This window comes from Oreochromis niloticus, unplaced genomic scaffold (genome assembly GCF_001858045.2).
Source record: "Oreochromis niloticus isolate F11D_XX unplaced genomic scaffold, O_niloticus_UMD_NMBU tig00006537_pilon, whole genome shotgun sequence".
NCBI lineage: Eukaryota > Metazoa > Chordata > Actinopteri > Cichliformes > Cichlidae > Oreochromis > Oreochromis niloticus.
This window is the reverse complement of record NW_020328053.1, coordinates 1-23819: the sequence shown is the minus strand read 5'-3', so window position 1 is coordinate 23819 and position 23819 is coordinate 1. Positions and strand designations below refer to the sequence as shown.

Sequence of the window (23819 nt, the reverse complement as noted above, 5' to 3'; positions counted from 1 at the left end):
CAACTAATAGAAACAAAGATTGATAGGCACTCAGCACATGCAGTGCTGAGCGTATGACCTGGTACAAAATGTCGTGGTACAGATAAAGCTCAGCAGCCAGCACAACAAACTTTGGCCGGTTGCTCAACCTTGCAGTCAGTGAAATGCTGACCTCTTCTATCAACTTCTAAGAACAGGGTGCCACACACACCACTACAATTAGAGCCATATTGTATATTTTAAAGATTGCTATTTTAAAGGCTGTTGCCAGACCAGAGGGGAGAGCAGTTTGGCAAAATAAAAGGAATCAATAAATAAATAAATACAGAGAAAGGCTTGCTTCTAGAGCCTCTTTTTTTTTTATTATTATTATTTTTCTTTTTCACAGGTGTAAAGTGTGAACAACTGACACAACCAACCTCTGTGACTGTGCAGCCAGGTCACATTTCACCACCAACTGTAAGCTCTCTTATTCTGTGAGTGGCTACTGGACAAATTGGATCAGACAGCCTGGAGGGAAAGGACTGGACTGGATTTGAAGAGTAGCTGGATCTTCCACAAACCACAAACTACAAAGATTCAGCAAGTTCAGCTAAATGCAAAGCCACCAGAGGAGGAACCCACAGACCATATATTGTTTTAGTTCATTTGTAATTAGAGATGAAGTCCATTTGGCTTTTAGCAAATGGAAGTTCATTTTCATATAGGTATAAAAAGTCTCTTATTGCATTGTAAGTTTTATAATTTAGCAATTAAAACACAAAAACATCAACATCTATCTATCTATCTATCTATCTATACATGTGATAGTTCTTTTACTTACAAATCCATTTTCATTTTTTCTTTGTTCATAAGACTTTGACATCTGTCTACTGACTCTGAGCTTACACAAATACTTAAGTGTGAGCTACTGAGTTCCTGTTTTCTGTTGATTGTGTTTAATCCATGGCCCTTCAGTTAAGATGTACAACAGCAAAGAAATTACAAAGAGGTCTCTCCTACTTATTTCTTGTCAGCAGCTGTTATCTCATATAATGCTAAACTGAATATTACACTGAATATTACATAATACATAACATACAAAGATATATTTATTTGAATAAATTATTCTACAGATTTGTTAGAAATCCTGCCATAAGCCCTAATTTCCAGTATTTTTCCTTCTCTTTGTTCTTTTCTTTTTGATATTCTTTGGGCACTTTATTGAGTAGTGGAGCAGTGATGAAGTCTGCTGCACCCCGGCATGAGGCATATGGTTACCTGGTCACACACCAAGGTAAATTTGCACCCTAATATGTCAAATCAATATGCAACCAAGTGACTTCCTGTGACACAGTTATAAAGAAGTCACTTAAAGTGAAACAGTGATCAGAAGGTCATACCGTCAGCTTCAATCAAAAAACATGTTTCCCCACTGCCTTCCTACTGCTGTTGGCAGCTGGATGCCGCAAGTCACTGTAAATTTGTAAACTGTAAATGTGCAGCTTTTCTTTTAAAATAAAATTCAATCATTTGTCCTGCTTTATATCCACCTTTTTACAGATGTAACATGTGTACAGTTGACACAGCCAGCCTCTGAGACAGTGCAGCCAGGCCACCGTCTGACCATCACCTGTCACATCTCTTATTCTCTTACCAGCTACTGGACAGCTTGGATCAGGCAGCGTGCAGGGAAAGGACTGGAATGGATTGGTTCCATTTATACTGGAGACTCTGCTTACAAAGATTCACTGAGTTCAATGAGTTCATATTGACTTAAACCCTTCCAGCAGAACAGTGAGTCTAATTGGACAGTGTGCAGCCTGAAGACACTGCTGTGTATTACTGTGCTGGATGCCACAGTAACACAAACCATCAAGGAACCTGGACAGAAACCCCTCACAGTCTGTTTAATAAAAAGCTTCCAAAGCAGGAGCTTTCAGACCACTATCCTGTTCACTTCCACTTTCAGCTGACAAGATGGCTTTTAGCATATTGATTTAGTATAGGTATGAAACAAGTCTTTTGTTGTATTATAAGGTTTATTGTTTGAAAAATTATAATTTTCCATTTTTTCTGATTTGTACTTTAAAAGAGTGGTATTCAGTTTTAGGTACTGAGGTTCTCAGTCTGAATCAGTGGTTAAAACGTCTGGAGACTCCCACAGACTGACCTGGACATACTCAGGGTTTCGTGGTGATATTAGCGCTGCTTGGATCAGACAGGCTGCTGGAATAGTTTTGCTAGACATGTACTGCTGTTGGTTTCAAGAGATACAGAAGCTTTGACCTGATGAATTTCAATATCAACATGTTCTCACTGAACATAAACACTGAAAGCATGGACAGAGTTCATTTCTTTAGAACTGGACTCAACATTTTTTCATGTTTATCACAATCTCACAGTAACTGTCAGGTGTCTTATTCTCTGAGTATTGTTCACTATGACATCTTCTGTCTTTGATTTTATTTTCATTTTATTTTAAAAGAGAGAAGTGCAAATATTGAAAATAAAACTGGACAACTTTAGTTGCTCCTTAATTAATTTTTAATTTTCCAGTGCTTTTTGTTAATCACATAATCCTGATTGTGGATTAGAAATATCATCATAACTGCTGTTAACCATTTGCTTGGGAGTTGACAGCATTAATAATTCTTGATATTACAGTTTAATTTAGTGTGATTTGATGCTCTTGACATGTTTTTATGGTCTCTGACAGAATCTGAATCAGTGTTGAAAAGGCCTGGAAAATATCCAGAATTAACCTTTACATGCTCCGGATTCACATTCAGCAGCTACAATATGAACTGATACACACTGGAAGTGCTGATATCTGTTAGTCCCAGTTCATCCAGGGTAGGTCCATCATCTCCAGAGATGACTCCAACAGTTTGTCTGGTGGAGCAAAATCTACTATTTGTAATATTAAGCTTGATAAATGAAACAGGTGTTAAGTGGCATTTAGCAGAAACCTCACTATCCTTTTGGTTTAGGCATCATATTTACATATGATAGTAAACAATCCTCCTTCAAGAAATTTAACTCAGCCGATCAAAATGATATTTGCATAAATCACCTGCAGTTCAATCTCTTTGACAATCTCTTTGGAGACAGACTAATAGAAAGATTATGTGTATGCTGAACAAAATTCATTTTATTTACTTCGTTCATACTTTACAGTAAAATGAACATTAATGATAAACACAGAAACTCTGATGCTTAAACAAATGCTTCAACATAATGTACTTTTCTAAATGAGTATCAAGAAGGATTTTATGATTAAAGAAAAATGAAAAGAAAGAAATGTAGAATTATAAGGATAGGACTGTCTTACCTGAACACAATTGATTAACAAGCAATACATTGCAAATAATAATGTAATAAAATGATCAGTACAACCAGCTACAGTGTGGGAGGAGCTGATGCAAAACTGTTCTAGTTTATGTTTACATAAATGTTAGAGAGTTTAAGACAGAGAGTAAATCATCGATGTTCCCACTGTAGACTGCAGAGAGAAATAGCTTTCATCATGTTCAGACTTCATATCTGGTTCACTTTTCTCATTCTTTTAATGAACTGGGCTGGTAAGGATTATACGTTTACTTTTACTAATGAAAACACATAAAATGTCTGCATCATTGTATCTAATGAGATGTTTGTTTGTAGGTACTGAGGGTCAAACACTGACTGAGTCTGAATCAGTGGTTAAAAGGCCTGGAGACTCCCACAGACTGACCTGTACATACTCAGGGTTCAGTAGCGATTACTGGAACGCTTGGATCAGACAGGCTGCTGGAAAAGGACTGGAATGGGTTGCTCTTATCAACCCTGACAGTAGCAGCACCTACTACTCTCAGTCAGTCAGAGGCCGGTTCACCATCTCCAGAGACAACAGCAGAAAGCAGGTGTATCTGCAGATGAGCAGCTTGACGACTGAGGATTCTGCTGTTTATTATGTGCGAGAGCCACAGTGACACAAGAGGAAGAAACGCTGCACAAAAACCCATGAAAGTCAAACACTGCTTTCAACTTTCAACATTACTTTACCAGAGACTCACAGAAAAGAAACATCAATAGAGTTGAAAAGAACCCCTCAGTGCATGAACAGAAAAAAAAAATCTAAATCATAGAGTATGAGTTGCACATAAAGGATTTAATTTGGTCACATCCAATGATTTTTTCCCCTTCACCCTTTTTGGAGGGTGAATGCTAATCTTAATGATGCTTTATACTGTGTGAACTGATGGTTTTCTTTCACAAATCCTTACAGCACTTTGGGGGCACAGTGTGTGTGTGGACCAGGGCTCCATTCCACTCTTTGCTGGACTGATAGGCGCTATTGTTGTTCCTTAATTCCACTCCCCTCATAGGAGGTATGCTCACATGTTCTCAAGAGGACTCAGTTGAATTTGTTAAAGTCTTAATTAATTTGTCCGAGACCCTCAAAGTGCTTTACAATTCCACTATTCATTCACTCTCACATTCACACAATGGTGGAAGCAAGCTACAGTTGTTTCATTTTCTTTCTTTCTTTTTTTTTTGCCTGTCCCATTTGGATCTTTAGCCATCAGAACTATTGTCTGAAGGCCAAGAAAGATGCCAACGGATTTACTTTACCAAGTGGATCGTCATGGCCTTGCCATATTGATTCATTTGATTGACCTTTATTATTATTATGTATTTATTTTATTTTATTTTCGGTTGTTACAGATGGGACAGATATGACTGGGGGATAGGAAAGGAAGAAAGAAACCATGAAAGAAAGAGGGGGAGAGAAAGAAAAAGAGGGGAGAAGAGATAGTGAGAAAGGGGAGAAGAAAAAAATCACCTGGATCACCTGTTTTTTTTTTTTTGTTTTTTTTTTGTTTCTTTTTGTCTGTCCCATTTGGTTCTTTAGCCGTCAGAATTGTTGTCTGAAGACCAACAAGGATACCAAATGGATTTATTTTGCCAAATGGATCATCATGGCATTGCCGTATTGGTCCATTTGATCAAACTTTGTTGTTATTATTTATTTTATTTTCAGTTGTTACAGATTGGACAGACATGACTGGGGGATAGGAAGGAAGAAAGAAAGAGAGGAAGGAAAGAAAACAGAAGGGAAAAGGGACAGTGAGAAAGGGCACTTACAAAGACAAAGAGAAAGAAAAAAAATCTCCTGGATCACCTGTTGAGAGAAAAGAAGAGAAGACAAGCAAAAAAAACAAACAAAAACAAAGCAACATACTAAACACAACACCATCACGTTAATCTAGCTGAGTGTGAACAGCAGTAAATACTAAATATTGAAAGTTGTTGTGCAGCACGCAGCACAGACAGCGCACAATGTGCTTTGAAGTAGCAGCTAAGAAAGGTGTAGTTTATGTCTACGAACAGTGAACACCCGTGTGCACACCTGTGTGGATCAACGCGCTTGTATACAAAAGGTTTCCCCATGTAACGGTCTGCTAGAGGGTGTGGAGGGCCATAGCCCCGTCCCCCAGGGCATGAAGCAGGCATGGAGGAGATCCAGGCTCCAGACATCCAGACGCCCCAGAGTGCGAGAGCCCAAGGAGGACCACCGGAGGGGCATCCGTGCCACCTTCCTGGGAAGGGCTGAGGAGATCCCCAGACGAGGGGGTCACCCAGTAGCCACGGAGCAGAAGCCAGAGGGGGCTGCACCGGCGTGCCCGCCGGCTCTGCCGGTAGCCGGCTGTGCCAGAGTGAACCGAGTTGCAGGCCCCGAGGCTGGAGGCCCGAGGGCCCCCTTTGCCCCGGAAGAGGCCTGACCGAGCGACAGGCACCAGGCCCCGCCAAGTAGCCACCGGGATCACCTGTTGAGAGAAGAAAAAACAGAAGAGAAACAAACAAGAAAGAGCAACATAATAAACACAAAACCATCACAATAAACTAGCTAACAGTAAATAACAGTAGATACTAAATATTAAATGTTATTGTGCAGCACGCAAGATCGACAGCGCACAATGTGCTTTGAGGTAGAAGCCAAGAAAGGTGTAGCTTGTGTCTGTGAACACCCATGTGTACACCTGTGTGCACACCTGTGTGGATCAGCGCACTTGTATTCAAAAGGTTTCTCCATGTAACGATCTGCTAGGGAGTGTGGGGAGCTATAGCCCCGTCCCCCAGGGCATGAAGCAGGTATGGTGGAGATCCAGGCCCCAGACATCCAGAGGCCTCAGAGTATGAGAACCCAAGGAGGACCATCAGAGGGGCAACCGTGCCACCCTCCTGTGGAGAGCTGAGGAGAGCCCCAGATGAGGGGTCACCCAGGAGCCACAGAGCAGAGGCCAGAGGGGGTTGCAGTGACGTGCCCGTGGGCTCTGCCAGCAGCCAGCTGTGCCAGAGAGGACCGAGCCCCAGGCTCAGAGGCCTGAGGGCCCCCCACCCTCTGGAAGGGGCCCAACCGGGTCACAGGCGCCAGGCCCTGCCAAGCGGCCACCAGGAGTGAGCCGGTACATACATGGGCGCCCAGCCTCAGACACCAAGAACCATCAACGCACCGATGTCTGAGGGCACCAGCCTGGGTTCAGTTGTTGCACAACCTGATATCACTGTAAAGTTTGAAATAGACACGCACTTGCAAGTGCTGCAGTAGAAATAAAGAATGACAGGGACTGGGTCCATACATATAATGCACACAAACACAAACCTTGTACTACTTCTTTTAAATAGTTTGGAGTTTGAGATCTTTCCTAAAAACAGATGGTTAGAGCATAGGACCTGTGATATGAAAAAGTCTCTTGATGCATTGTAAGTTTTAACATTTGAAAATTTCTGTATTATAAAGTAAAAAGAGACTATAATAAAGTCACTGAAAAAATTATACTTCTCTATTTTTTCACCTTAACGTGGTCTTTGCGTGTCTTAGTGATCATAAAAGCTAGACCAGCAGAAGCTTAGCCTTCAGGTGGGACACCCAAGTTGGTCAGGTCTTAGGGTAGAGGCCTGACAAAGTGCAAACCAATTACATGACAAAAACAGTTATCCAGAGTAGGGCTGCCATAATTAGTCGACTAGTCACGATTATGTCGACTGTCAAAATCGTCAACGACTAATTTAATAGTTGGCGCGTTGTTAGAAGCTTTGTAAGATCCTGAAAGACGCAGGAATAAGTAGCAAGTAAATCAGTAAAGCGAGTAAATCGGTTTGACTGAGATTAGAGTTATCGTTTTCACACAGCTGAAAAAACGTCAAACAGAAAACTCATTAAACAGAAGTGTGAGATGGTAAAGAATTTACTCCAGTGTCCTGTTATATTTTAGATAGCAGGAAGCAGACGACTGAGTTTATTAAACTCCACCGAGACAATCTGCAAATTTCATTAAAAGTTTAATAAACTACCATCTTGTCTTTCTTTTAGTTAGCACATACTTCAAGCTGTAAGCTAAGGATAGTTATACAAAAGCAGATGCATGCTGGTGCAATAAGCTGTTCGTTTTATGTCCAATGGATGCATGATCTGATTAGTCGAATAATCGCAAAAATAATCGGTGACTAGCCAACTATCAAAATAATCGTTTGTGGCACCCCGAATCCAGAGCACCCCACCCAGCCCACACCTTTCTCGCCTGCATTGCCACCTTGTGCCCCCTTTACATTTCTGTCTGCCCCCTCATATATGCCTGTCTAGAACCGGCACAGAGTACAAGGCCGGTTTACCATCTCCAGAGACAACAGCAGATAGCAGGTGTATTTGCAGATGAACAGTCTGAGGACTGAGGATTCTGCTGTTTATTATTGTGCTCTAGAGGCACATTGACACACAAAGGAGAAATGCTGTACACCTAGCACTTCAAACTCAGTCAAAATTTGCTTTTCTCCAATTCCAAGATAAAATCAACCTGTTTCATTGGGATTGGGTTTAATGATTATTTGCATTTGTATTTGGGAACATCATCAACTGTTTTGTTTCAAATGTGTTTTTAAGGGGGAAAAAGAAAGAAAAAAACCTACTATATTTATCTTTATGGTAGCAATAGCTCGCCTTTGCTTATGTCCATATTTCTCTTATAATCTGTCAGTATATGTCTGCATTCAACCTGGGCTAATTACAGACTGAAACAAAGAATTATATTTGTGTGATGGAAAGCTTCCCTTTGCAGCTGTTGCTGCTGGTTGCAGCATCCTGTGAGTCTCAACAAGGCAGAAACAGTGCTGCTGTGATGAGAATTACACTGAACATATTTTTCCACAGGTACAAAGTGTAAACAGCTGACACAGCCAGCCTCTGACTAATTTTAAAGACCTCAGGCTGTTAATATGTCCAATGATAAATATGGTGATCTGTACTGCAGGTCAAATACCTAATCAATTTGAATGTAATACCTGAATATGTTCTATGCTTTACTGTGCTGAATAGTTACAATAATGCAAACAATCAGAGCTGAATTTAAAGAAAAGCATCAGCACTTGTAAACTGAAACCACAATACACGCAAAGAGAAACTTGTAGCACATCTACTTACTACATATTGCACATTTCATCAAAAGTTTTGTCACGTTTGAGATTTTGTCTCACACTAATCACAACTGAACACACACTGTATCAATCAAAATAAGGCAACACTGTGCAAATTAGTCCAAATTTAACAACAAACTTAAATGCAGTTCTCCCCTCCCTGTCAGGAGGAGTCATGCAAAACCTGGATGTTTCCCCCTTCTACTTATCTGACCACCAAAGAACAGTGGACACAGATCAACATGATGGAGTATTTGAAGGACTACTAATTTTATCTATCTGCTGGACAGGTGAAAATATTCTAATATAACACATGCTGGTCTTTTTTTCACAAGCCTATTTAATTTTCCTTTTAACTTCTCCTGACAGGTGTTGATGGTCAGACTCTGACACAATCTGAACCGGTGGTTAAAAGACCTGGAGAATCCCACAGACTGACATGTACAGGCTCTGGATTCACATTCAGAGACTACTATATGGGCTGGGTCAGACAGGCAACTGGAAAAGGACTGGTGTGGGTTGCTACTCTTGATAATGGCAGTGGTAGCAGTAAATACTACTCACAGGCAGTTCGAGGCGTTTTACAATCTGAAGAGACAACAGCAGACAGCAGCTGTCTCTGCAGGTGAACAGTCTGAGGACTGAGGATTCTGCTGTTTATTATTGTGCTCGAGAGCCACAGTGACTGAAGGTGGTTTAGAAGCTGTACAAAAACCTAAAGTATCTTCACAACTGTCATAAAGCAGGGATATTCAACTAAAAGTTAGTCAAAGATGGCCAGTTAGAGAAAATTTCTTGACACAAAGGTCCAGATGATCAAAATGTCTAATTATGTAGCATGTGATATATATATGTAACGCTCGAGTGTCAAATCAAATGAAATCAGTACAATTCAAAAAGGTGAAAGGTGAACAGTGGGCTTGTTCAAATGAAGTGTTTCACTTCATGGAAGTTAAATAAAGGGAGGAAAAGATTGTGGACTTGTTTCACATCCTGACTAAACAGTCTCAACTAACTTTACAGATAAAAAATCTCGACACGTCTTAACAGTTGTGAACAATTTTAGAGGTAAACTTTCTTTCCTTCTTTTAATCAACTCCCCCACTTTTTTGCTCACAGAGAGAATTGAGATCCGGTTTATCCTGCCAGGATTTTAAACCTGGGCACAAATGGAGTCGGGGAGATCCTCATTCTCGTATGGAGGTGATCATTGATGACCTGGGAACAATATGTAATTTTGATTATGTTCACTGTGGAGAAAACTGCCTCACTTGTGTGTGTGGAGCCAAACATGGTCAAGATGCTAAGGGCTATTTTCCTCATACCTGAGAAAGTTGTGTTAGGGTCCATTTGGAGCCAGAAAGCCAGGAAGGGTCAGGTCTTACAATCCACTCTTTGAGATGAACACCTGCTTGGAGATCAACCAGCTGCATCTGGAGAAGTCCAACATTTACCCATTGCTCCATTTTCACTGTCCACTTCATATCACTGTTTGTTCCTTATTTTCTCCTCCGTTCTCTTTGTCACTTCTCTTTTTTTCAACTTTTTCTGGTTTAGTCATCTGTATTTCTTTCTTTCTTTATTCTACATGTATCGCTATCTTTCTTCTTCTTTCTACTATCTTTTCATGTATAACTTACTAACTCTTAGCTTTTGGCACAGTGTTTACTGCCTTGAATGGACAGAGCTGATTGGCTGACTGGCATCACGTGGGATGGCTTAACATGTGCATTTCTTCAGCCACTGAACCACTATTGTAAAGACCTGAAAATCTGCAGCAGTTAAAATAGAACCACCCATCAGGTTTAAAATCATAACCTTCTGTTTTGCCTGTACGTCTGGGTCCGTATGAGACAGCTTCTGGGTCCGAACCCGGATAGCAGACCACCTGTTAGTGACCTCTGTCATAAAGTATGGCAGTCTTTTCTTTGTGTCAGGTTTTAGTTAATGGACTGAGGCGCAGACCGGGAATCCTAGCAGAGTTGACAGTTTATTAGTACAAACGACACCAGGTGATACTATTTACAACGTGCTGGAGGGAGGGGAGGGGGGTCCAGGGCTCCGGGGCATGTGAGGGGAAGGACGGGAATCAGGCACACTCCAATGGCTCACTCTTCTCTCTTCACAACGGGGCAACACAAATCCACTCACTCGTCCACACGATAACATGCAGGCAGGGAAAGGTCCGCGGAAGATCTGTACACAGAAACCAGAGTTAACGGCGAACAGATTCTGAGTCTAACTCACAAACGGTAGCGGGACTGACGCTGATAGCTCAACAATCCAGCGACGAGTGGCACAGCGCTGCCGTCTTAAATAAGCCTTGCGATCACCCCGATAGGCAGCAGGTGCGTGGGCCAGGGGCGGGAGCCCATAATGAGCACCGCCCCGGCAGGTGAGAGAGAGAGAGAGAGAGAGAGAGAGAGAGAGAGAGAAAACAAAACACATGTTGCCTAAAACAGGATCAGCTGGTGAGGCACAGGGACCATGACACTTTGTCTATATGCATTTGGTTTCTCTATAAGGACTTGTCAAGGTGTTAGCTTTGAACAGGCTACAACACCAAGATCCTGTATGAAGAATAAATGTTATACAAAAAAAGAAGAAAATTCTGTCTCTCTTTTTCCATCATAGCTATTTCTGTCTGATTACATACTTTGTCTGTCTTATACCCATCAGTAGTGATGGTAAATTTGATTCTTTTTACTGAATCGAGTTTTAATGAGTCACTCACCAAAGTGAATCGGGTTTTTTGAGTCATTTGATTCACTGAGTCAGTTGACCAGAGAGTGCAAAAAATGTACATTTTCACTCAAACTTAATTTCTTTTCTCTTTTCATGTATATCCTACTGCTAAGATGAGTGATTCTAAAAGAAAACAACTATTTTATAGAGCAAAAAAGAGCAAAAAAATTTCTAAAGGGAACATTTATTTTGTTTATTTTTATTTTATTAGTATTTTCCTTAAAGAATGTCTGAATTGATTTGACAAAACCACTTTTTTACAATTCTTTAGATCTCTTTAGATCTCTTATAATCTGTCAGCATCCATCTATATGCAAAGCAAACTTCCTGACAGTCTACTATAAAGACTTGAAATCATGCCGCCAGTTAAAACAGAAGAAGAGAAGTTCCCATCAGATTATCTTGAGTACCAAAATGTTCTCTGTGGCTCTGCTGCTCCTGCTGGCTGCTGGATCCTGTGAGTCTCACTGAAAAAAAAACACTGACAGAATGATCACAGCATACTGACTGTTACTGTTAAATAAAACATGTTTTCTCCACAGGTGTGAAGTGTGAACAGCTGACACAGCCAGAGTTTGTGACTGTGCAGCCAGGTCAGCGCCTGACCATCACCTGTCAGGTCTCTTATTCTCTAAGCAGCTGGAGGACATCTTGGATCAGACAGCCTGCAGGGAAAGGACTGGAGTGGATTGGAGGTGCACATTATGGATACCCCACATTTTACAAAGATTCACTAAAGAACAAGTTCACCATCAACTTAGACACTTCAAGCAAGACAGTGACTCTAAATGGACAGAATATGCAGCCTGAAGACACTGCTGTGTATTACTGTGCCAGAGGGTCACAGTAATACGAAACATCAGTAGAGCTGAACAAAAACCTCTCACAGCTTCAACATGTGTAACATCCTCCACCACTAGAGGAGCCCCCAGTACGGTGTACATTTTAGGACATCGTCAGGTCTCAGGAAAAAAGGTGTCAGGTATCAGTCTCACACGGAAAATTGTCAGGTCTCAGGTATCAGACTCACATGGAAAATTGTCAGGTATCAGACTCACATGGAAAATTGTCAGGTCTCAGACTCACATGGTAAATTGTCAGGTCTCAGACTCACATGGTAAATTGTCAGGTCTCAGACTCACATGGAAAATTGTCAGGTCTCAGACTCACATGGAAAATTGTCAGGTCTCAGACTCACATGGTAAATTGTCAGGTATCAGACTCACATGGAAAATTGTCAGGTCTCAGACTCACATGGAAAATTCTCAGGTATCAGACTCACATGGAAAATTGTCAGGTATCAGACTCACATGGTAAATTGTCAGGTCTCAGACTCACATGGTAAATTGTCAGGTCTCAGACTCACATGGAAAATTGTCAGGTCTCAGACTCACATGGAAAATTGTCAGGTCTCAGACTCACATGGTAAATTGTCAGGTATCAGACTCACATGGAAAATTGTCAGGTCTCAGACTCACATGGAAAATTCTCAGGTATCAGACTCACATGGAAATTGTCAGGTATCAGACTCACATGGAAAATTGTCAGGTCTCAGACTCACATGGTAAATTGTCAGGTATCAGACTCACATGGAAAATTGTCAGGTCTCAGAAAATCTTCCTGCAGGTGGCGCTGTTGTCATGTCCCATCCAAATTGATTTCCAAATACGTCATCAACGTGTGACAGTGGGAGAGCGCAAGGTCATTGACCTCACCGGAGTTTTACCGCGGTCCAGGCTCCTAACGACACAAGGTAAGTTTAACTTTTTCTCCCTTTTGTTCATATTTTTGACACAGTTGTGTGATATTAAGTTGCGGTAATGTTGTGAAAGTTACCTATCAAAGAAGGAAATCTAGTTTTGTACGAAACCAAATCAGCACTATTCTTGTCTGGCCAATTCGTTCTAGCTAGCGACAGTGGTGGTGAAACGTGATTTAAATTTAAACTGTTTAGTAATTGTTTTGTATATGTTTCAGCAAATGGACAAGCTGAAAGCTTACGAGCAGCCTGCATCCTTTCTCTCGCTGTTTTCTCTTTTCTATATTGCTACTGTTGAGATATTTTGTGATCCTGATATGTATTTTTCTGTTGTTGTTTTTAGACTTTTCTGCAATGTCATCCGACGATGATGAAAGGAGTATCCGACTCTGGCTGTTTCTTATGACTGTACCAAAAATACTTTTTTTTTTTTTTTAAAGAGCATTAAAAATAAATGACGAAAGTACAACTTATTTATTAACTACTGTTCACCTCTTTCATATTAAAGAAGTGTATTTTTTGCTACACATATTTTATTTGTGGGCACTGAATAGACGCTGCTTTTAGTATAATTGCCACCTAAAAAGATTTAGTAATTTACTGGTTAATTACTTATGTTCAGTGTAAGAGGTGGGTGATCAATTAGACTATTTTGTTACACTTAACCTTTCAAGATACGATGATAATAACATTGTTCAACAAAGGCTTAAAACAAAAGGAAATCAGCTGTGTACTCAATTCATATGGGCATAAAATAAGGTAAGTCTGCATTTCAACAGTTTCCATGACAACTCTCTAAAATTACAAAACATGCAGTTGTCCTTTAATATAATGCAAGTCTGTGTTGTCTTTTAACAGTGAGAGGCATCTGAGACGAGTTTTAAAACTTCTAGGGTTGAAGCGAAGATGCCCCCAACGACCTTTTACTGAAATCCACAAAGCAGTGGAGGTAAGTGTTAAAACATCAGTGCAAAAAATACATATTTTCCTGAAGTCTGTGTTAGGAGCTATTGTTGAAACAATAAATGTTATTTTCTGTAGTTATTTAAAAAAGCCCATTCAATTAATTGTTTGTTTGTTTTTTAGAGTGAGATGAAACAGTGGTCTCCTGAACAAGGAATCAGGGCAATGGTAAAGCGGGTAAGGGATGTCAGAGGAGTGCGGCCTTGTTACAGGTTGGTTTCCATAGTGTGTACTCAATATAATCAAGTATTCTCTTGTTTTACTGTTGAGCTCAGAGTAAAATCTATTGTTACTGTAGAGACGATGTTGCTAATATAATGAGGGATATGGATGCAAGTGGTCTTCAGAGGAGATCTCCTGGAAAGAAGAAAATTCCCCGTCGGAATTACATCAGCCGTGGTCCAAATGACACCTGGCACATTGATGGTATTTATTTTATCTTTTCAATTAACCTTCCTGTCATGTTTTGATGTTACTTCTGTCGAAACAAATTGTAATTTTTATTTGTTGTTTCATATAGGCAATGATAAACTGAAGTTCTTTGGAATGTGGATACATTTGGGGATTGATGGGTAGGTCTGAATATGGCATTCGCTACTTAATTGATTATATTCAGATATAGTACAAAGTTGCTTCAAGATAAGGATGTGAGGTAAACTGAGGTGTTATCTCTCCTGAGTAGTCTAGGGCAGGGATGGGCAACTCCAGGCCTCGAGGTGCCGGTGTCCTGCAGGTTTTAGATGTGTCCTTGATCCACAGCTGATTCAAATGGCTAAATTACCCTCACAACATGTTTTGTAGTTCTCCAGAGGCCTGGTAATGAACTAATCATTTTATTCAAGTGTGTTTACCCAGGGTGTGATCTAAAACATGCAGGACATTGGCCCTCGAGGTCTGGAATGGGCCAAGCCTGGTCTAAGGGACCAAGATAAAGTATGAATAGTGAAGGAGGATTCAAGATGGCATTTTTTAAAAGGTTTATTTCCTGCTAGTCCATTTCAGACTGGCAGTTATTTCAGGGAGGGCCAAGAACAACACAACAAATAAAACATCCCTGATATAAAGTAAACAGAATTTAACTCCAAAGAAAATAAAATGTACAATTTACGATAACCTACCTAACCAACACAATAAACAGGAGAATACAAAACAAAAGGCAGCTCTCTCCTCGCATCAGTCTGAACACAGTCAAGGGTCACATTCAATTCCAAAGGCATGTAAGCCTACATAACTATGGCAGTCAAAATGGCCGGAGGAACCAGAAACAACGCCTAGACAGAATACAATGGAAAACCAGAATACTCTTGGGGAATGTAACAAAAACCAAACATATTGCCAAAACATGATTAAATCATATGTACGAGTGGCTGCTTTTCAATTTCTCTCTTTTCAGATTTTCCAGGAAGGTTCTATGGCTAAAGGTGGGCACATCCAACCGCAAACAAAACTTTGTGGCCAGATACTTCTTTGAGGCTGTTCAAGAACAGGGTGGTATGCAATATACTTAAAAAAGGGGGGTTAAAAAAAGATTACATTTTGGTTATAAATTTATTTTTTCATCATTCACTAATTATCTTCAGTTTGTGTCTTTAGGCTGTCCTCAAATGATTCGGGGGACAGAGGAAAGGAGAACCTTGTTGTGGGTCAAATGCAGATGGCATTTCACATGCGAGATCTTGGGAATCAGGCATGGAGGTGCTTCAGAATGGGGACATCAGTGCACAACCAGGTATGTCTTTAAGCTGGTAAATGACTATTTCTAAAGTAACAACCTGACAACAAAACTGATAATGTCATGTTTATGTTGTTTAGAGAGCTGAATGTTTTAACAGTATTTTAAAGCGGACATGGATTAAGAAATGGCTGACAACATTTGAGGTAAAGCAAATCTTTCACCTGTAAAACCTAATAACAAAGACTAGCCATCAAAATTGCGCTAAACATACGATGGATTAGTTTATCTGAAAACACTATGCTGGAATTTTTTTTTTTTTTACATCTGTACCTTTTCACTGATGAAATGCTCACCTTCACAACTTATGTCTTTTTCAAAACCACATGCTTAGGCCATGATGGAGTCTGGGATCCTTGAACTGGACAATCCTGTGCACATGTAAGTCAATATTTTTAGACATGAAAAATGATCAAGCAGCAGTATGAAAGTATGTGGTCTAGGAATGCCTTTGTTTTTTGAGTACTGATTAAAAATTAGCTTTTACATATTCTTCCTCAAAGAAGCAGATGAACATATTAACTTTTTAATTATCCTTTTTCATAGCAACTGCTTGCAGTACTCACACTTGCCACTGCTTCAAAGAGACTTAAAAACGGAGCAAACAGTTTGGAACACCCATGACATCCGCAAGCAACGCAATGCACCAGGTCCATTTGGGAAACCCGACCTTCTGTTTACCTCACCACCTCCTGGTATGTCATTTGAAAGTCTGTGGGGTTTTTTTTCTTTTTTTTCTTTTAACTTTCATTAGTTTACTTTTACTTTAATATAGCACTCTTCACAGGATAAAAACCACAAAGTGGCTTCACAATTATGTAAAACAGACATATAACAGCACAATCGAACATACAGAATAAATACAATCAAGGAAACATAATGATTTAGGGCAGAGCATTTCATGACCTGGGAGCCACCGTTCTGCAAGATCTATTGCCTCTGGTCTTCTGGTGGGACTACTAACAGCCATTGATTAGATGATCACAGGCTGGGAGAGGGAGTGTGGGGTTCTATAAGATCAGAAATGTAGGCAGGAGCTTCACGATTCGGAGCTTTGAAAGTCATTACTAAAATTTTAAAATGATTTTTCTAAAATATACTGGAATCCAGTGTAATGAGCGTAAAACTGTTATAATGTGCTTTCTTTTGTCTTCCTAAGAAGCTTACTTCTGGTACAATCTGAGATTTCTGAATTTCTACTGTCAATACAAATATGGCTTCATATTGGCACCTTTAACTAAAAATTAATCAAAATGTTTGAGTGATATTTACATCTTTCAGTTTCTGCAATAACATCTGTAAAAACTGACTGCTTATTATACAGGTTGTAGAACAGCTTTATGATTATTCATTTATTTTTAACATTCCAAAGTGAACATCTTTTCAATATTGTCTTTCATTCGCAGGATATGGCAATGTGCTGCACATAGTTGACCCAGACCTTTTAGACTACGCCAAGCAATTAATCTGTGAGGTGGAAGAGCCTTCACTGGTAGCAAACCAGGAATTCAGAGACATGTGCCAGAACATTTTAGAAAACAGCCAATTTCCCTGCACACCTGATGGTTGCCTTGCTGCATACCTCATGCTAGTCCAAGAGCTGACAACTGCCATGAACAGAAATGCAGTTCCTACACCTTCTACGTTTGCAGAGGCAAATGACATATACATCTTTCTGAAGAGACAGAGGATGGAAGGTGCACCAGTAAACATTTCCAATGACCAATAAAATCATACAACATTGTTTGTTAACATTTATTTATCCTTGTTTACAATCAACAGGTAATTTGAAAACTGTCTGACCAACAAATGTACAATAAAATGTTGAAAAACAATTGACAAGGTGCCATCTTTCATAATGATTCAGTGTTTCATTTAACACAACTTTTGTTAACCCTAATGTATAACATAATTAACATTGAAAGACTTTTGAACTGCAGACTGTAGCAACATTACCACTTGTAGCCATATCGGCTTGTAAGATCAAGGCCTGACTTGAGAAACTTAACAACATCAGATGCGGAAGGCCTTGAGTCTGGGTCATAGCTCACCAAACCACCAAGAAAACTGTGTTTGTCACTGAGATGTGATAGGGCATGTGGTGGGGTTTTGGTGGCCATTAGTGCAGCCAGTTCTCTTTGTTTTTTAACAGTCCACGGAGCGGACCCCGTCAGGATCTCCAGATATGTGGCTCCGAGGGACCACATGTCTGTCTGGAACGAGGCCTCTTCAAACATCAGTATGCATTCAGGAGCCATGTAAAGATATGTGCCACCAGCTGGACCAATAACCTGGGCAGTGAACTTACTCCCTTGACGAAGCATCACAGTGTCTCTTATGTTTGCCATGCCCCAGTCTGTCAGGACTGCCTTCTTAGAAGGGTGGTGAACCTATAAGGTATACACACGAGAACTTATCAGGTTGTCTTAAATCTCACAAATGTTATCAAAACTGTCATTCCAAAGACCACAGCTCATAATTGAAAAAAAAAAACCCCTCAAAGCTTTTAGCACCCAGATCACCCAACCACTGCAGATTTATTCTGAGATTGTTTATTATACCTAACATTGAAATTAACAGATTGGATAATGATCAAACACGGTTTTATAGTCCTGTTCTTTTTTTTTATCCCCATTCCACTTAAGAAAGTGGTACAGACTAATAGAACAATAGAAAAATTCAGTTTGTAAAGCCTAAACTTATTACAACATGTTTGGGAATTTTGTAGGTGTGCAACAACCAACATATTAAAGAAACAATGTAAGGCTTCCTACTTAAAAAAAAGTCCTTTATATGAATATACCAGAACAGTTCCTCGTTGAAATGTAGTGTTTATAGACTGAAGAGAATAAAGTTCAATAAAGAAAAATTCAGTATGGCTTATGTAGAAATGTTTAGCTTATTTTAGAGCTTAGACATGTAGGAATGTTTAGTTTTTTAGAGTTTAGAAATATGTTAACTTAGAATGTAGAATTATTGTAAAGACACTGACACTGCCCTCAATGTAATAAAGGCCTGATTGTGTCATGAACTTAGAAGTAGATTTTATGAGGCCCTCCCCATTTGAGCTGTGAAACTAAGACAAAGAGGAGTTGATAAGTGGAAATTCCTCAGGGTATACTTAGGAGGGGGTTTCAACATTTGTGACTTGATAACGGTGGTCTGGAACGGAGATGGGTTTTTATGACATCCGGGAAGTCACTACATTGAGACACACACCTGCAGTGCTTTACTTTACGCACCCACACCCACATGCACACTCACTCACGTGTATGAGTGAGTGTGCATGAGTGAGTGTATGTGCGCATACCTGTGTGTATACACAGGTATGCGCACATAGTCACTCACGAACACTCACGTAGGTACGTGGGAGCGCGCACATGTAGGCATTCACGTGCTCGCACACACACAAACATGTAAACATGGTGATTAGTTTTATGGCACCTCGTAGAGGGGTTAGAAGGGGGGTCACTTATACAAAACTGCATGTAACGGACAAAGGAGTTGAGATCTGCAGAGGAAGTCCGGGGTTCTGTACATCTCCCTTCTATAAGCTATAATCAATAAGTGTGTATTAATAAAAATATTGTTAATTGACTACTCTGAGTCCCGGTGTTTTTTCTGGAAGCCTGACGAATACACGAACTGTGGTGAAACTGCTTTTTGCAACACTTACCATGACATTTGCTGGCTTTATATCCTGGTGAATGATTCTCTGTGCATGGATGTACTCTACTGCCATGGATAAGTCCAGTGATATGAAACCGGCATCATCCCCTTCAAGCTATCAAGACAATATATAATGGGACCTAAGACCAACAAAGTCAATGTTTGGAAGTGTCCATCAAAAATCCCTGATTGCAGTCCTCTTGTGAAACTGTAAGCAGAGGTGAATGGTGTGTGTGAGCAAGGTGGCCAACAAATCTGACTCAGTTACACCAGTCCTGTCTGGAGGACTGGACCAAAATCCCTGAAAAATATTGTAAGAATATTGTAGAAGAAAACCTAAAATGTCTGAACTCATCCATGTAAAAAAAAGCAATTCTACCAAAATAGTAAAGAAGCTTATTATTAGAAAGTTAAGATTATTATTTTACTAAGTTCATACTTTTCTGGCATATGGCAATTAAAGATCATTTTTGTAATTCTAAATGGTTGAAAACATGAGAGAAAAAAAATTAATCAGTCTTTTTATATGTTGTACGCAAAGATGGTTTCAAGTACATATTTAAAGAAATGCCAGCAATAAGAAGTTCTGTTTTAATATGATGGTATTAAGATTATTCACAAAATGTATTCAATATAAATGTATGAGTATTGGTACCTTCACCAAGCAGCTGTCTGTGTGAAGCACTTGCTGCAGGGTTGCGCCATGAATGTATTCAGCTGCCAACAAAAAGCAGGACTCAGTGCGGGCAACTGCCATTAGTCTGACGATGTTGGGGTGAGACAGTCTCCTAATAAAAAAAAAAAAAAAATAGAGGCATTACAGCTTGAGGAACAATCGATTTTGAAAATGAAACAAAAATAAGTGTGTCAAAGTTCTTACAGTGAAACATTTATCTCATGATGAATGTCGCTGTCCTCCATCCCTTGTTGGCCACACACGATCCTTTTAACAGCTGCTGGAGTACCATGAAAAGAACCTCTATATACCTTGCCAAATGTCCCTTCTCCCAGTAGATTGTCCTCGCTGTATGTAATTAAAGCCTCTTCCACATATGGAACACGTGGAAGATACACTTGGGGATAAAAAACACAAAGTAACATACATTAACATACAGCTACTGCTAAACATTCTTCTATTAACTGCTGGATTAGTAATATCTAGGTTTACTCCAGGAACTTGAGTACCAAATAGTGAAGAATGAAAACCTTTATTTACAATTTTGTCTGATGATATGATGTTAGCCCTAAATGCGAAATAATGCTTACATGATGGCGACTTTGGAGTTGTGTTGAAGGACTCTGCAAAATCTATCAAAAGCTCACTATTTCCAGCACCTTCAGATAGCTCTTCAGCTCCCTCCATAGCTTCTTTTGCCTCAATAACTGCATGTGGTAACATGTCTTGGCTCACTGCTCCACCTGGACCTAGAGATGACCCTACATTTTCCTCCTTCCTTTGCTTGGACTGGCTTTTCTTTCTGACTCTCCCTGTTTCAAATTCACCTGAGCTGGATGTTTCTGGATGGAAATCCTATGAACACATTCAGCCAAGATATACTTTTTGCAGGGTGCACTGTGAAAATATCCACATTTATGACAATGATAAGAAATTAATTGGTCTGTTCAAAAAGAAGCCATGGTTTTACCTGTTCTGCAACATTTTGTCCTATGAGGGTTTCAGGAAGTTCATCTGCAGAATAAGATGCATATTACAAATGTGCAATGACCAAGGATAGTAAACAAGTGTGTAAAGGTTGGAAATGTAATGCAAACAAAATAAGAAGTCAATTTTAATGATTTAGTTAGATGTCCAGGCATTCACCTAAACTGCAACTTTCATCACCACCCACTTTAGTTACAGGGTCTTCATCTGTAAAATAACACATTAATTGCAATATATCTGAATGCCCACCATAGTCCGTGTACCACAGGGGTGGGCAATTCCAGGCCCCGAGGGCCGGTGTCCCTGCAGGTTTTAGATCTCACCTTGGGTCAACACACCTGAATCACATGATTAGTTCGTTACCAGGCCTCTGGAGAACATCAGGACATGTTGAGGAGATAATTTAGCCATTTAAATCAGCTGTGTTGGTTCAAGGACACATGTAAAACCTGTAGGGACACCGGCCCTCGGTGTCCACCCCTGGTGTACCATGTTCAATCACACAATCAAAATATTCAATTTGGTTTGGGCAGGCACACACCTGAGATGGAACTTTGATCATCCAAACACACGACCTCTGTACAAAAAGTAAAATTATTTCATACCATACAAAATCGAGTGCTAGACAGTAGTTAATAGCAATATTGATCACTTTATTACCCAGTTGTCTTCGCCCGATGTATAGTGTTCTTTTCCACAGATGTGTAATATCAGAAACAGTTCTGTATTCTTGTGGAAATCCTCCTTACTCCACCTGGTCCCGTCAGAATGACAAAGAGTGAACTCACTCCCCTCAGTACGCTCTGGCCAGAAGCGTTCTTTGGCTATGGTAATTAAATCATCATAGGTTTCATGGCCTTGCAGGATGATTCGAGGTGGAGCTTCGTCCATTATTAACTTCTGGTACCGTCCACACCTTCTCGGAGTTCTTGGTTTCCACTCCATGGGAGCCATTCTGACCTAGCATCAAGGAGAAAAAGCAAAGTTTATGAAAAATATGCCTTTTTAGACAGTTAATTATTAATATATTGCTGATAGTCATACACATAGCTTCACTTTTAACTAACCTTCAATAATGATTTGCCATGGTCCAAACGTTTATCATTCAATGGAAATTGCCTTTTCTTTACTTGAGGCTGTAGTAGTTTCTTGGCTTTACCAAAGGCCTCTGCTGCACCTGTAATGGATGAAGTTGAAAGTTAATCAAACTGATCCGCAGAAAGTTCTATATTACAACTGATCTTAAAGCAAAATAATTGGGGTTTTCTTACTGAAGAAATTCATTGCACTTGTTGAGGAGTGTCATCTGCAATATAATAGGGCAGTGATGTGAAACATGTGCTTTATAGAATTCTACTACAATCACAGACTACTGCACACTGATCTGCTTCAAATGTATTGCATCTATAATAAAGTGGTTAGTCAATCATAACCTGCTAAGCATATCATGTTATATAAAGGAGATTATTTTACATGTTGTTCAAAAGTATCAAAACCTACCTGATTTTTCTGCTACCAGGAGCTTTTTTACGTTGTTATCAAAGCCTTTTGGGTAATCTCGCCTTCAAATAAAATTTTAGAAAGTAAGGAGTTATAGCTAGACTGTAGAGCCAAATCCTACATGAGTATCTAACTTTAAATTGCAATGAAGAAATCCATCTTTTGTCAGTTTTTTTTAAACTAGGGCACTCCGACAATATCACAAAGTAATAACTATATACGTCTTTTAACATGCATATTAATTAAGAGAAGTAAATAGGAATACCAAACAATGTTAAACCATTAAAGCACGATATTGTCAGGGTTGTTGGCAGTTAAAAAAGGAAATTGCAAGCATTACAAAAACATTTAATAAAGCGTTTGATTACCATTTTCAAGGTCTTTTTCAGCTGCTCGTAAGCTTTCAGCTTGTCCATTTGCTGAAACATATACAAACAATTACTAAACAGTTTAAATTTAAATCACGTTTCACCACCACTGTCGCTAGCTAGAACGAATTGGCCAGACAAGAATAGTGCTGATTTGGTTTCGTACAAAACTAGATTTCCTTCTTTGATAGGTAACTTTCACAACATTACCGCAACTTAATATCACACAACTGTGTCAAAAATATGAACAAAAGGGAGAAAAAGTTAAACTTACCTTGTGTCGTTAGGAGCCTGGACCGCGGTAAAACTCCGGTGAGGTCAATGACCTTGCGCTCTCCCACTGTCACACGTTGATGACGTATTTGGAAATCAATTTGGATGGGACATGACAACAGCGCCACCTGCAGGAAGATTTTCTGAGACCTGACAATTTTCCATGTGAGTCTGAGACCTGACAATTTACCATGTGAGTCTGAGACTTGACAATTTACCATGTGAGTCTGAGACCTGACAATTTTCCATGTGAGTCTGAGACCTGACAATTTACCATGTGAGTCTGAGACCTGACAATTTACCATGTGAGTCTGATACCTGACAATTTACCATGTGAGTCTGAGACTGACAATTTACCATGTGAGTCTGAGACCTGACAATTTACCATGTGAGTCTGATACCTGACAATTTACCATGTGAGTCTGAGACTGACAATTTACCATGTGAGTCTGAGACCTGACAATTTCCATGTGAGTCTGAGACCTGACAATTTACCATGTGAGTCTGAGACCTGACAATTTACCATGTGAGTCTGATACCTGACAATTTACCATGTGAGTCTGAGACTTGACAATTTTCCATGTGAGTCTGATACCTGACAATTTTCCATGTGAGTCTGAGACCTGACAATTTACCATGTGAGTCTGAGACCTGACAATTTTCCATGTGAGTCTGAGACCTGACAATTTACCATGTGAGTCTGAGACCTGACAATTTACCATGTGAGTCTGA

General features: G+C 39.8%; 2 protein-coding genes, 2 long non-coding RNA genes and 1 gene segment (V, D, J or C); 3 read left to right on the top strand and 2 right to left on the bottom strand.

Annotated features, from left to right (window-relative positions):
- Positions 1-3436: 3436 nt before the first annotated feature.
- LOC112845268 (uncharacterized) lies at positions 3437-3714 on the top strand. The gene is made up of 2 exons (XR_003218074.1): positions 3437-3542; positions 3625-3714. It is a non-coding gene; the product is annotated as an uncharacterized LOC112845268 (long non-coding RNA).
- A 7671-nt stretch (positions 3715-11385) lies between these two features.
- On the top strand, positions 11386-12079 carry LOC109197922 (Ig heavy chain V region 5A-like). The segment is given in 2 exon segments: positions 11386-11617; positions 11703-12079. Coding segments are annotated over 2 exon segments (351 nt in total).
- A 614-nt stretch (positions 12080-12693) lies between these two features.
- Positions 12694-17125, top strand: LOC109197924 (uncharacterized). The gene is made up of 13 exons (XM_019353659.2): positions 12694-12913; positions 13263-13298; positions 13594-13678; positions 13778-13868; positions 14006-14094; positions 14181-14308; positions 14403-14454; positions 15276-15373; positions 15476-15611; positions 15695-15760; positions 15949-15995; positions 16161-16309; positions 17021-17125. The coding sequence occupies exons 1-10, from the start codon at positions 12694-12696 to the stop codon at positions 15720-15722; spliced, it is 963 nt and encodes a 320-aa protein (XP_019209204.2). The 3' UTR covers positions 15723-15760; positions 15949-15995; positions 16161-16309; positions 17021-17125.
- On the bottom strand, positions 17100-21672 carry LOC109197923 (mitogen-activated protein kinase kinase kinase 2-like). Its single transcript, XM_019353658.2, has 9 exons — positions 21607-21672; positions 21488-21523; positions 21106-21153; positions 20930-20973; positions 20550-20814; positions 20164-20356; positions 19939-20071; positions 19291-19398; positions 17100-18004 (listed from the first exon to the last, which is right to left on the bottom strand). Exons 5-9 carry the CDS (start codon positions 20680-20682, stop codon positions 17567-17569), a joined length of 1005 nt encoding a protein of 334 aa, XP_019209203.1. The 5' UTR covers positions 20683-20814; positions 20930-20973; positions 21106-21153; positions 21488-21523; positions 21607-21672; the 3' UTR covers positions 17100-17566.
- A 7-nt stretch (positions 21673-21679) lies between these two features.
- Positions 21680-22174, bottom strand: LOC109197925 (uncharacterized). The gene is made up of 2 exons (XR_002058927.2): positions 22014-22174; positions 21680-21906 (listed from the first exon to the last, which is right to left on the bottom strand). It is a non-coding gene; the product is annotated as an uncharacterized LOC109197925 (long non-coding RNA).
- Positions 22175-23819: the final 1645 nt, after the last annotated feature.